Source organism: Dermatophagoides farinae, chromosome 1, assembly GCF_024713945.1.
Source record: "Dermatophagoides farinae isolate YC_2012a chromosome 1, ASM2471394v1, whole genome shotgun sequence".
Taxonomy (NCBI): Eukaryota; Metazoa; Arthropoda; class Arachnida; order Sarcoptiformes; family Pyroglyphidae; genus Dermatophagoides; species Dermatophagoides farinae.
The window spans coordinates 8,551,614-8,566,106 of NC_134677.1; the positions used below are offsets into that span (position 1 = coordinate 8,551,614).

At 29.2% G+C, this 14,493-nt stretch overlaps 1 protein-coding gene across 1 annotated transcript; it reads right to left on the bottom strand.

Moving 5' to 3' along the window:
- Positions 1 to 9,760: 9,760 nt before the first annotated feature.
- LOC124491972 (endosome/lysosome-associated apoptosis and autophagy regulator family member 2-like) lies at positions 9,761 to 14,492 on the bottom strand. The gene is made up of 5 exons (XM_047054714.2): positions 14,124 to 14,492; positions 13,926 to 14,055; positions 13,653 to 13,847; positions 11,262 to 13,589; positions 9,761 to 11,189 (listed from the first exon to the last, which is right to left on the bottom strand). Exons 1-5 carry the CDS (start codon positions 14,274 to 14,276, stop codon positions 10,207 to 10,209), a joined length of 3,789 nt encoding a protein of 1,262 aa, XP_046910670.2. The 5' UTR covers positions 14,277 to 14,492; the 3' UTR covers positions 9,761 to 10,206.
- Position 14,493: the final 1 nt, after the last annotated feature.

Genomic DNA, 14,493 nt, shown 5'->3' on the forward strand with positions numbered 1-14,493 from the left:
TGGTGGTACTGATGTTGTGATGATTGTGGCCAACTAGTAAAAAAATGTCTCTGCTGTGTGTGTGTCAGCCATACATTGGAATGAAAAAGCATCAGTTACAAGAAAAGAAAAATAATTTTTTTTTTTATTTATTTTTAAAAACAATTTTTTTTTCAGTTTCTTCTGTTGCTTTCAATTTTGTGGCCGACAAAATTGTGATTTCATTTTGATTCGTGTATGAAGGTGTTGAGCGCTTCTTCTTCTTCATCTTTACGATACCTCTCTCTGTCTCTCTCTCTCTTTAGCTCAATATGTGTGTGTGTGCGTTCTTGTGATCTTGTACTGATTCACTATATATTTCATTAGTTTATTTATTGAAAAAAAATATGAAAAAAAACTCTAAAAATGTAATAAGTCTTGAAATGTCAAAGTAAAAAAAAAATTTTTTTTGCCTAAAAAATGATTTGATTATTCAACCAGTTAGTTAATTAGAAATTCATAATATTCAATTATTCAAAATTTGATCAAAAAAAAAAAAACAGAAACAGAAACATCTCCATTTCCTCAATGGATTGATGCAGAGTGCAAAATAAAAATTTTAAATAAAAAATGAAAAACAAGAATCTTTTAAATTATTGTTGCAAAAAAAAAAAAATTTCATCATCATCATCATCCAATTCATAACCTGAAGGTACATCATATCATCGATATATGCACGCGTTTTATCGTTGCAAATTGAAATATAGATTTCAATTTAATTCAAAAAAAAAATTGAAGAAAAATTATCAGTAAAAAACCACAAATCTATATATATACTAAAATAACCCAATCAACAAGAGATATTTTTCTTCTTCTTCTTTTTTTTCATTTTAAAAATGTTAATTAGTTGCAAACAAAAAGCAATGCACATCATCATTTTCTCTTAGACTTGAACGTCCACCACAGAATGATGATGTGCATGAAATGAAACACTCAAACACACACACACACACACACTATAACACCAGTGAATGAATGAAAAAAAAAATTCGTTTATCATTTGTTCATATCTCTATCATGATACATGCAAAGCATTTTGACTAACTGATGATGATTTGAAAAAAAACGGGAATAATAATAAGTGGCAAATTTTCATTGAATAATACGACAACACATCCACACACCACCATCATCATCTCAGACGTGGACATATTGAACACATATCTTGTTGTTGAATGGTTTTTTTTCTTCTTCTTCAATCAATCAACCAATCCATTCTCAGAATCTATCTAAATTATCTATTTAATAATAATGATGATAATAATAAAAACCAATGATGATCATCAATTATCCACAATTGGTGGTGGCTTTTTATTCACAACAACACGCACAACCATCATGCATTTATTACCTGCAGACAAACAAACAAACGAATGAAAAAAAAAATAACAGAGATATATTTCTCTTCACGTATATAAATATGGCATATATGTGAATATATTGGTCTGCTTATATCTGCTACTACACTACCTGTATTGAATAATCAATCCTTATACCTTTTTCAAATCATCATCATCATCAGTTGAATAAATGAATAAACACGTACACACGCATACACACACACATACAGAATACCACATTTTATATTTATGGCTTATGTAAAGTGTTTTTTTTTTTTTAGCACGTGCTCACACAGTGTTTTTAGATTTTTTTTTTGCTACAAAAAAAAACGATAAAAAAATAGATAAATTCACCACCATCATCATCAGCATCCGGTATTCATGTCAAAAAAAAACTTGAAATTTTTAGACATGAATACCATGGATGATTATCATGGCCAATGATTGCCACACAATGATGATGATGGTCAATATCAAATATTTCAACAGATTTGTCATACAATCAAATAGAAACATCGTAGTCGTCAGTGTTTCATCCACTATCGATCAAATCAAAGCCTAATTAGAGTGAAAGTCATGTCATTATCAATTTTTTTTTTATTTTTGTTGGTCGGTATTCAATAAAACACAGTTTATCTTTGAAAGAAAAGAAAAAAAAATTGATTATTTTTTTGTTGTTGTTGATGATAAATAGTCAACCGTATACAAAGTGTACAAATGAAAAAGTGGTTTATCATTCAAACCACTGTGACAAACAAGTTGTCAATTAATTTTCTTTCTTTCTTTCTATCTATCTATCTATTTGGATAAAATTGCTACTTTTTTCACCCTGTGTGTGTGTGTGTGTCTAATCACCATAAATCGTCATTGAAATGATTTTTTTTTCGATCAAAGGGTTTTTTTTTCGAAAAAAAAATTTACAATACCCTAAAATCGCAACTATAAGACGCATCTTATGCAAAAAAAAAATTGAAAAATAGTCTTATGCATATAATGGTTATTACTATATGGAAGAAAAAATATCTCCGTCTCATAGTCGCGATTTTAGGATACATTTTTTTCCCTTGAAAATTCAAATTATATGAATTTAGATTCTATCATCTATAGTCAAATCAAAAAAAAAAAAAAAAAAAAAAAATCTAACATAATTCATCAACATCACATAAAAATTAGTGAATCAAATAAATGGCTCAGTTAAGAATTAAAAATTAGTCAAAATGGAAAATAGTGAAAATGACCAAAAAAGGATTAAAATATAAATTGATATAATAGATCATTTGAATAGATAAAAAAAGTAAATATAATGAGAATTTTGAATTTAAATGATGAAAATTTTTTCTTGATTTTTACCTTGATTCCGATATGGATGATGATGATGGGATAAATCTGGCTGGTATTTCTACAAGGATAAAAAACACAGGCCTCCAAAATTGATTCGTGAAAAAAAACCAGTTGATTATGTTGAGCAGCAAACAAACGAAATAGTAGACAAACTTGTGCAAACAGCTTATTATATTCGATTGATTGATTGATAGAGGAAAAAAATTAAAATGCGTATCGATTTGATTTCAAGTCGAATGATGACGATGATGATGAAAGAAATCAAAAAATCATCAAATTCTTTTTTTCACTCTCTGTTTTGGCTCGAAAAACACACGCGTTTTTTTTTGACTCTATTCATATAATACGTATCGAAATCGGACAAAAATGATTCGGATTTTCAGGAAAAATTTTTTTTCTTTCGATTTTCGTTTTGTTTTGAAGTAAACCGATTTTTTTCCGATTTGAATTCAATTTTCATTTCAAATTTCCCAAATTTTTTTTCCACATCCTCTTATCATATATAGGTTTATAAAATCTGTCTGAAAATTTAAAATTTTTTTTTATTCCATCGAAATCGCAAAAAATTGTATTCCAATCAACATTTCCGGCTTTGGGATATATTCAAATTAATCAATAAATAAATAAATATCCACCAAAAATGATTGAAATTTCAATTGAAGATTATCGATATTTGATTAGTGTGAAATGTATTAATCAATCGAATAACAATTTCCTGAAATGAACGGATTTAATAACCACGGCTATTGATTGATTGATTGATTGATTGATTGATCCATCTAATATCACTAAACGATGTACAACCTCATCATCATCATATCGATAAATGATTAGTGTGTGTGTGTGGCTTGTTATTCAACACATTTCATGTTTCAAGTTCATGGCTCCATCATCATTATCGATAGATTGACGCCTTTCATTATCATTAACACACACACACAAACTATTCAGCTAGATATTCAACAGGTAAAACAGAGGCTGGAACGCACACACACATACATGAAAACCATCTTCATCATCATCATCATTCGAACACCGTTTTTTCAACAAAAACTAAAAAAAAATGAAATGAAAATGTGTAAAAACATTTTATGCCGTCATGTGTTTTCTAATTATCCAAAAGGCGTGTTCATCACCATCATAATCATAATAATCAATGTGTGTGTGTGTGTGTGTATGTTGATCCATCTCATCGTTAATCTCTCTTGTAAGACATCATAATCATCATCATCATCCTTTTTTTTCTTCTTCATTAAATTGATCATCGAAAACATCATCATGTCCAAATCAAATGAAAACGGGAAAAAAAACCTTTGCTATGATGATATATAGGCTAAATATGTGTGTGATTCATCATCAAATGCAAAAAAAAAAATCTATCAAATTATCGATTGATTAATGATTGAAAACAAAAAAAAAAACCATACACATGATGATTTACACAGGTGGTAAGATTTATATATAGGCTGTGATCTGATTATTTTAACCAATGAAAAAAAAAATTCAATGGGAAAAAAATTAATTAAAACAAAACAAGAAAATTTGTAATAATATCCGACAAATAAAATGGATGAAATCCGCCGTTTGGTACATTTGTGTGTGTGTAAACAACGTGAGATCAATTCATCAATGAAAAAAATTGATGGAAAAAAAATGTTTATGTGAAAAAAAACAAACCTAGGTAGGCAGGTAGGTAGGGTATTAAGTTTTATTTTTGTTTTCTTTTCATAAACATCAATTTTACGTGCATGATTATAATGAATTTTTTTTTGGTTTGGTTTGGTTTGGTTTTGATTAGTCGTTCGATGTCGATCAATCGATTGATGAATTTGTTTTCCGGTAAAACATTTTCTCACCATTATCACACCATGATCGATGATGATAATGTCGACTTATTATTATTATTTTTTTGCACAATCAAATCAATGACAATAGAATTTTGTTTTGTTTTGTTCTGGTTTTGTTTTAATTTTGGACACCAACAATGAATATCAAACATAACATATGAACATGACTATGACAGAACAAATATAAGATTCTTATTTTTAAAAACAAACAAATACACTAAATTATCAACAACAAAATGAATCGGACAATTTTTTTTAATGACCATTTTGTTGTTGTTGTTGTTGTCATGATCGCCACAATGATTATTATTATCCTCTCTCTCTCACACACACACACATTCTTTAAAATTGATTCATGTCAAATGTCCATCCAAGGAATTATTATTATTATAAGGCATCGTTTTTTATTTATTTTTTTGAATTTTTTTTCTCCAACCAAAATTGACCATCTTAATGCCATTTTTGTTTGTTTGTTTGTTTGTGTGTTTAATGTCTCTTTGATCACTAAAGAACGACAGAGACAGAGGATCCGATGACTTCTAGACTTACATAAACCTATTGTTGTTGCTTGTTGTTGTTTGCAGAATGTTGAATTTTTGTTTTTTTTTTTGCTTTTTTTTGAAAATTATTATCAATCACAGTGTTTTGTTTTTTTTTGTGTATAGGTAAATTTACCTAGGTTTACCAATTACGATCTTTTTTTTTGCCTGTTTGGATTGAATTATTTTGTCATGATTGTGGTGAATAGAAGATTCTCTCTCTCTCTATTTGACGCATTTCAAAAGTGTTGAAATTAAATTATTTTCTATAATTAATTAGTTAATTGAAAAATTTCAATTGTAAATTGTTTACAGTGCATAGTGATGATGATTTAGCATTGGATGCATTTTATGCTCTTTTGTTTAGATGTTGATAATTTTTTTTTTCGTGATAAATTATGGAAATAATTGGCAAACCAAAAAAAAAAAAAAAATGTACAGTTATATATCAGAGTTGTGTTTTATCGTCGATGATGTCATCTTCGATTTTTTTTTCAAATTTTGCACTGATGATAAAAAAAAACCACGACGATGACAAGAGTTTCGAATTAAAGTTGAAAAAAAAAAATTTTTTTTTTCTTCTACTACACATTTTAGGATGTATATTGCCTCTATATATGTCGGTGGTTCCATCCAATCTATATATCCTATGCCTATGGTAGTATATGATGATGATAATGATGTATATCTAATCTATATGGACAATCTATCTATCAATCCAAAAGTTTGAGTTCGAGATGATTTTTGTTTTTTTTTTCTTTACATGGTGACATCAACTATGAAAATTACAATTTTTTCATGATTAGATCTTTTAATTTTTTTTTTCATTCATCTTTCATTCAATGAATTGTGGACTAGGAGTAGGAGTAGGAGTAAGAGGATGACAAGGAGGAGTGGAAGGTGAGTTTTGATAATTTTTTTTTTTTTTTTGATTACTCTATTTGCCAACCAACTGATTTTCAATTAAAAATTTTTTCAATTTAAATATATCCCCAATATATGTATGATGATCATAGTGAAATTAGTCCATCATCATTCGAAGAAGAACGAAAAAGCGAAAAATTTACAAATTTAATTTGTGTGCGTGTGTGTGTGTGTGTCAACTGGACACCGAAAATAATGTTGCACCAAATGAGAAACCAAAAAAAATAAAAAAATAAAACCGCCACAACACAATAACCGTTGTTCCGGTCTATTCAAACTTTTTTTTGTGGCTAACTAACTTGAACCCCCCCAAAAAAAAACTAAAAAAAACTTGATTACTACTTTTAGTTGAAATATCAATAAATCACTTGAAAAAAAAGAGACATTTTGTCATTTTCCCGTGCTTACTGAACTCATCATCAGCATCATCAACATCAAGATGATGATCATCAAATGGGATAGAAAAAAAAACTTTGACGATTAATATTTTGTCATCATCATCATCATCATCATCAGTGTGGTAGTCGATTGGCAGATCATAAAAGTGTGATAATCAAAACATTACCGATATATAATTTTTTATATATACCGGACCTAATCATCATCATCATCCTCATCATTTTTAATCTAAAATATCATTCATTTGATTTTTTTTTTTGAGAAATGATCAGAAAAATGTAGAAGAAGAAGAAGAAGAAAAAAACATGAAAATAAATAGGTCACAATTTTTCAAGAAAATGATAAAAAAAAAATTTTCATAAGATACATTTTCAAGATAGATTTTTCAATTGAAATGTGCGACATTATCATCATCATCAGCATTATTATGGAATCATCAGTAAAGTAAATCCATTTTAGACTCGCACACACACACACACACAGTGAAACAGTTACAAATGTTTCAAATAACGAAATGAAAAACTACAGTAACTAAACTATATTGAGATGAAATCATTAAAAAAAAAAAATGAACAGAAAATTTATTTTTGTTGTTGTTGTTGTTGTTTTTGTTCAATCGATTGAAGATCATCAAAAATTTTTGGAGATATGTTTGTGTGTGTGTGTGCGTATGAACGCAAAGTAACGGTAGTGTACGAATGAAAAAAAAAAACATTCAGGTTGATTAAAGATTATAAATTGATTTGATATGATGATGATGATTTTACCTGTTGTTGATTATTATTGATTTAGCCATTTAGCTCCTCTTGCCACAATTTACCTTGTTGTTGTCGTGGTTGTCGTCAATATTTCTGTTTCTAAATTATGAGAATTTCTTCGTTGACTATATACACTCACACACACACACATTGATCCATGGATATGGTTGAATTTTCTTAAAAAAAAGATGAAGAAATTTTCAATTTTTTTCAATTCCATTTTTGAATAAATAATCATTGCACCTTGGCGCAATAATACAGACAAACACACAAATGATAAGAAACAACAACAACAACGACGACAACAACAACAACGACGACGACAACAACAACGACGACGACAACAACAACAACAACAAAAAAGAAAAAATAAAACTTTAAAAAAAAAATCTATAACATTAATCTTTGGCCACGATTTGCATCGATAATTAAAATGTATGTATAACACACACACATGTATTTTTTTTGTCTTGTGTTTGTACAACGAAGAAAAAGACGAAAAAAAAAACTTTACAACTTTTTTTTTGTCTGTTGATACATTGAATCTTTACATGAAGAAATATATATGAAACAAGCCGAAAAAAATGATGATGATAATTTATAATCAAAAAAAAAAAAAAAAAAAAAAAAAAAATGATGATGATGATGATGACAAAATGAAACTGGAATATTTGTAGTGCGCAAAAAAAAAAAGAAAAGAAAAGAAAAACGTTATTTGCATTTTATTCATCTTGTTCATTAGTAAAAAAAAAAAAAAACTGATGGTGGTAAAAATTTACCAACAAAAAAAAAATCCCCTTTAACATTGAATCGTTTTATAAGAATTTTGTGAATCTGATAATGGTGGTGGCGGTGGTGATGGTGTGGTCGCTATACACATCTATTATTTATGACCATCATCATCATAAACATTTACCCAAAAACGTTTAACTAAACCCCAAACACACACACAGAGAGAGAAATTTTGATCTGTTTTAGATCAATGAATGATGAATATAATTTATGTGAACACAGAAAATTTTTTTTTTTTTTTTTGAAATTCAATGACATGATTTGACATTTTTGTGTATGTGAGTGAAGCTAAAATCCAATTCATTCATATTTTCTCATCATCTCTATATCGATTATTATTATTATTACTGATCACTGATTATTGATCAATTGAAATATCGATAATAACAACGAAAAAAAAACCAAAGAAAAAAAAACAAAATTGAAATAGAAATTCTGTCCATAAAAACACACACACACACTGATAACCGTCATCATCGTTTTTTATTTTTACTGAAGAAAAAAAAAATATTTTTTTCGACCATCAAAAGATTGATGAACAAAAAAAATATGATCCTCTTCATCATCTTGTTGTTGTTGTTGTTATTCGTTGAAGCAATTACTGACCTTCAAACACATCACACATCCTATTGAATGCACACCAAAAGGATATATAATGCCACAACAACAACAACAACAACAAAAGTAAAGTAGAAACAAAAAATTAGCATTTTATAGGTTACACACACACACACACACCAAACACACATTCATACATACATATAGAACACACATTGACTAATAATAATAATAATAAGCTATAAAGAAAGAAAGAAAAAAAAAATTTTTTTGTGGCCACAAAAAAAAATTGAAATATATACCTCCATCTCATCATCATCATCATCATTATCAATAGTGGGAATTTTTGTTGTTCTTTTTTTTGTCAACGTTTTTTACGTGCTTTCATATATATGAACGAGTAAAGCTTTTTCTTTTTCGGACCATTTTTTTTTTGTTTGATTCATCAATACATAGACACACACACACACACACATACAGGTAAACAACATCAAATAATCGGATACACAATTGACGACGACAAAGACGACAATCAATTTATGATTTTTCCACGAATGATTAGCAATTCGTTTAAAATAGAGAGAGAGAGAAAAAAAATTTTATGTGAAGCTCAACAGGTCCACAATAAAACTTTGTTTTTTTTCGTCTTTGCCAAAAAAACAACAACAACAAACCAGATAATAAGATCGTTTTCGATATATTTATTAGATATTTTGAGGCGAAAAAAAATTTTTTTTTTTTTCGACATCCAGACATCAAGAAAAAAGCAAAAAGTCTTATTTGTGTGTCTCAAGCAGTAGTAGCAGTGGTAGTAGTAGTAGGATGATGATGATGATGAAGCGTAAATCTTGACCATTAATGAGTTTTAAAATTATAAATTTTTTTTTTCGTTCGAAAAAAAAGAGTAAAGCACACACTAACAAAAAAAAGATTGTTGAATCTCAGATCTGGTGTGATTTTTATCGTTTTTTTTTCTGTCGTTTAACACTCAATCGAGTTTTCTTGTTGTTGGTTCATTTTATTGCACACAAAAAAAAAAGATTGAAACCATAGAATAATCATGATATGGATCATTTGTTCACTCTGTAGACGATTTAGACTTTATAAAATATATATAAATAAATATATAAACGCAAACGATAATCCAATGATTTATTATAATCATAATTAGAAGAAGATGAAGAAAAATTAAGACAAGAAAAATCTACACAAACACATGATGACATAGACTCCCCATCAAGGTATTTTCGATTTTTCAAATTAAAATTTTTTTATTTCATTTTCACATGTTCATAAAGAGATGATGATGATGATGATGATCTCGATCTGATTTGTTTTGTTGTTGTTGTTGTTGTTGTCCATATTTGTCATCGTTACACGTTTTTTTTTGACCTAAAAAACATATGATCATCTTTCTTTCTTTATCATCCAACAAATAGATTGAATTAATCAATGACAAACGTACACACACACACATATTATCATCATCATCCATTTAGTTTAGTTTAGTTTAGTTTTTTTCATTCAATTTCATTCACATAGGGAAACTTGACAACAACAAGGCAGAAGAAAGAATAGGAAAAATTTTCATTTTTGTTTCGCATTTTGGAATGTTTGGAAAAAAACGAAAAAAAAAACATAAATCAATAAATCAACAGAAATCAATAAAATGAAAAGATAATTGATTATTTTAGATTGTTAGATTATTAGTTGTTGTTGTTGTTGTTGTTGGCGTTTGACTAGTATTTGCCGAAATTAGATGAATCGTTTCATAGCCTTCATCATCAAATGTTTGACGATTGTTTTTATTGGATTCATTCGGAAACAATTGTTGCAATTCAACTTGTTGCTGTAAATCATCATCACCATGTTTGATTATTGATCGTTTATCCAATCGATTATTAGGAGCATGATGATTATTATGATTTTTATTATCAAATGATATTGGTGAATAATTTTTATTATTATTATGAGAATTATTCTTATCCTGATGGCAATCATAATCATCTTCAACACAACAATTATCGATAGTCATTCCATCATCATCATTATCATCATCATCACCATTTCCTTTTCCATCGCATGTATTTTCAATCAATTTTGTATATTTATATTCTAATGAACGATTCTTATTCCAGAAATAGAATACAAGCAATAAAAGTAATAGACCAGATACCATAGCTATTGCTATGCCGATTTGAACTTGTTTCGGTAACAATAATGAACAAGGTCGTCTTATTACATATTTTGTTGCAGTCGTATCGTTTGTTTGGGATTTTTTCATTACACAACCTTTAGGATTAACATAATGAATCTGTTGTGAACCATCAATACATTCACCAATGACTGTTTCATAATCATTTGAATATGGACGACAAAGACGACAAGCGGCAGCTGTACCGGTTTCGATTAATAGATGAAAATCACATCCATTACATGTTCCATCGGGACAAGAATTCGGTGTCTTTATTATGGCCATTTCTTTTCCTGGCATACATCTCATTGTGATTGTCAATTTTCTTCCCGTGAGACATACCGTTGTTGGTGAATTAGTTTTGAAAAATAAATGAAAATCTTTATCATATTTATTTGCATCCGGACTATTGAGGAATTCATCATGTATTGAAATGTTTGCATAAGATGTTTGTCGTGTAATCAACAATAGTTCATCGCCTATAATTAATTAATAAATCAAAAATAAGAATTAATAATAAAATACACAAATATAGTACTAATACAACATACCTAGACTAGCTGATTGTGCTGTAAATATTTTCGACCCATCCGGTATGATTGTTGAACGACATATAAATGAACGAACACCAGATGAATCATCGGCAAATACTGTAATATTATTCAAACATGTTGATAAATGATCACGTTTTCTATGGCCACAAAGACTAATTTGAAACATATTCATATATTGAGTACCACCAGATGTGAATAGATTGATGCCTTTATAAATAATAGGCTGTTCAAGCTCATTTAGATCATAATGATCTTGATGATCAAAAGTGACTAAACAATTACTATAACAAATATTTGCATCATTGTCTGAATGAAGATTTTCACCACAAGCCACACAAGATTCAATTCCAACGGGTAATCCATCTCTATTATTGTTGTTGTTTAGAATATAATTTTCAGGACAATTTTCACAACGATAATTATTATTATTCATCAATAATTCTTGACCTGAGTTATTTCTACCAGTTGTATTCATTACCATACGATGTAGATATTGTCCATTTGGACAGGAAATACATTCAGTTAATGATGATGATGATAAAGATGAATCAATTATCGTTGGACAACTTTGACAACGGATAGCTGAACCAATAGCAGAACCAGTTAATAATAGTGAATGAATCTTAGCATATGATTGAAAGCTTGTTGTACGTTTAAAAATCCAGCTAAAAGTCAATGAAATATTTCGTCGAATTTTGTGACGAAAAACAGTTCGAGCATCTGTAGATTGTGTCCATTCTTTGATCACTTGATTGATGGTCTGCTGTGAAAATGAAAAGTATTTTTTCTTATTATTATTACTACCACTATTGATGTTGATATCACTGGTGGTGGATTGTTGTTGAATAAAATCTTTTTCATTTGATTGTAGATCGCTTTCATCAGATAGAGTTTCAACAAATAAAAATAAACATTGATCATCATCGTCATCATCATCATTGTTGTTGTTTTGGTTGCAGTTAAGTTCAAAATCAAAAGTCAATTCGTTTTGTTCGGCTGAACGAAAATAAGGTATGGCCAATGATAGAATTAAATAGGCATTCAATGGCGCTGATGCTCCAGTTCGAATATAATCATCAAATGTTTGCCATGCAATCGTTGAAATACATTCACCTTTTGCGTCGAAAATAGTAGCATCATTACTGCTTTTCGCATTATAAACAAGATCATCATCGCTTCGAAAACATTGTCGACTAAAATAAGAATTCAAATAGACAGAATTTTCAGCAAAAAAATCTTCATGAACATTGAACATGTTGTGGACAGGATGATGAGACCATCCTGGCAATGAATTATTCCAGTGACGAACAGATAGAGCATAATATGGATTTGTCATTGGTGAACATGGTTGACATTTGACAATTTTTTCATCTCTATAATAACCTTCTGGACAGAATTGACAAAATTTTCCATTTGATTCGGATTTAATTTCCATACCAAGATCACAATCGATTGTATGATTAGATAATGTACAATTGATTATGCTATTTTTGCGTGGAAACACACTGTTAGAATCCACACAAATACGTGGTTCAATCCATCGATATTCGATTTCTTGTTTCAAACTGTGAGGATCGCAAGCATTTTTTGGTACAGCGAAAAAATCATTGCTACCACAAACTGGTCTTTTTGAACAATATGTTGAACCGGCAACAGCGTATTCTTTGATTGGATCGCATTTGGAACAACGAATAGAACCTGAACCATTGAAAGCAGTGTTTTGTGGACAAAATAAACATTCTTTCATTCCAGCTTCAGGTGCATATGTTCCAGCTTCACATGGAGTACATTCGGAAGCATAAGCAACACCTTCAACAATGATCTTTTCAATTCGGATAATTCCAATAGTGGAAAGCATATTTTGCAACAAATTTTCCTGATACGAATTACCTTGATTTTGGAAGCCATCAAAATTTATCGGACTATGGCCATAGCTGTCAAAATTCATCATATTCGATACGGAAAAATAATTACGAAAATTTTTGATGACAACACTTTTCCAGGTAAATATATATAAACCCGGTGTTTGAAGTGGCAATTCAATCGTTTCGAATTTTCTTTCCATAGTAGTCATAGGAAATTTTATGTTTGTATCGATATCATTTTCAATGACACCGATACCATCATAAAGGCGATAATTAAAGGTGAACAATAATGATAATGGCATATTGTTCGGCGTTTTATAATGATAAGTAAAACGAAGCCGGCCACGTTTTACTACTTTGGCTGTGTACGTAACAATCGATATACATCCACTGTTTGCATTCGCCTGTTTCATATCGATACGAAGAATTAATGTTCCTGTTGTATTGTCCACATACCATCCTAACACCATTAAATGAATCAAAGACAATTATGAATCAGAATTTTTCAGCTGATCAAACTTACCTGAACAAAGGCCATCTGCAATGTTATCATGTCCTCTATATTCGGTTTTCACATGAAAACCATCGGGAAGAGAATTTGGTAAACTTTTGAAATTATCAAATACGATTCCACCACTCAAGGAATAATGGCCAGGTTGACAATCTTCACAAAATAATGATGATTTATTAAAAAATTGACCACCTTCACATGATGTATCTGTGTTTATTTTAATAGAGGAAAAAAAATTGTAATCAAATTCAAATTATAAATGCAAACGACGAATAATTTACTTACAACAATTATGTATCCGTGTTGGAACATATGTTATAGATCGATTTGCACAATGATCCGGTGTATTCGGCACCAATACACGCCATTTACCACCAAATTCATCACATTCGGTAAAATCATATTTATAATCAGTCTGTTTAATCATCGGAATCGATAAAGAATAATTATTTAAATTCAAAATTCGCAAACAAACACACTCACTGTTTTACTGCAAACAGAATCCGATTGTTGTTGAGATAAATGAGAAAATGCATATGTAATAACAATAAATAATGGAATAAATGATAAATAGATTTGTATAATAATACTGTTGTAATGTTCAATAATTTGCATTAATCGATTGATTGAGATCATTTTGTTTGACTAGATAAAATGATAATGACTAGAATAATTGAATTGTTTGTGTGTTATCGATTAAGATTATAATCGATAATTTGTTTGGATCATGACCGATTCGATGATTAAATGAATGATGAATGGCCTCGCAGTGTGTGTGTATGTTTGTCAATAAACAAACTAGACACAGCTGATTCTTTTGGCTCATCTTTTGATCAACGTGGCGCTACGTGTT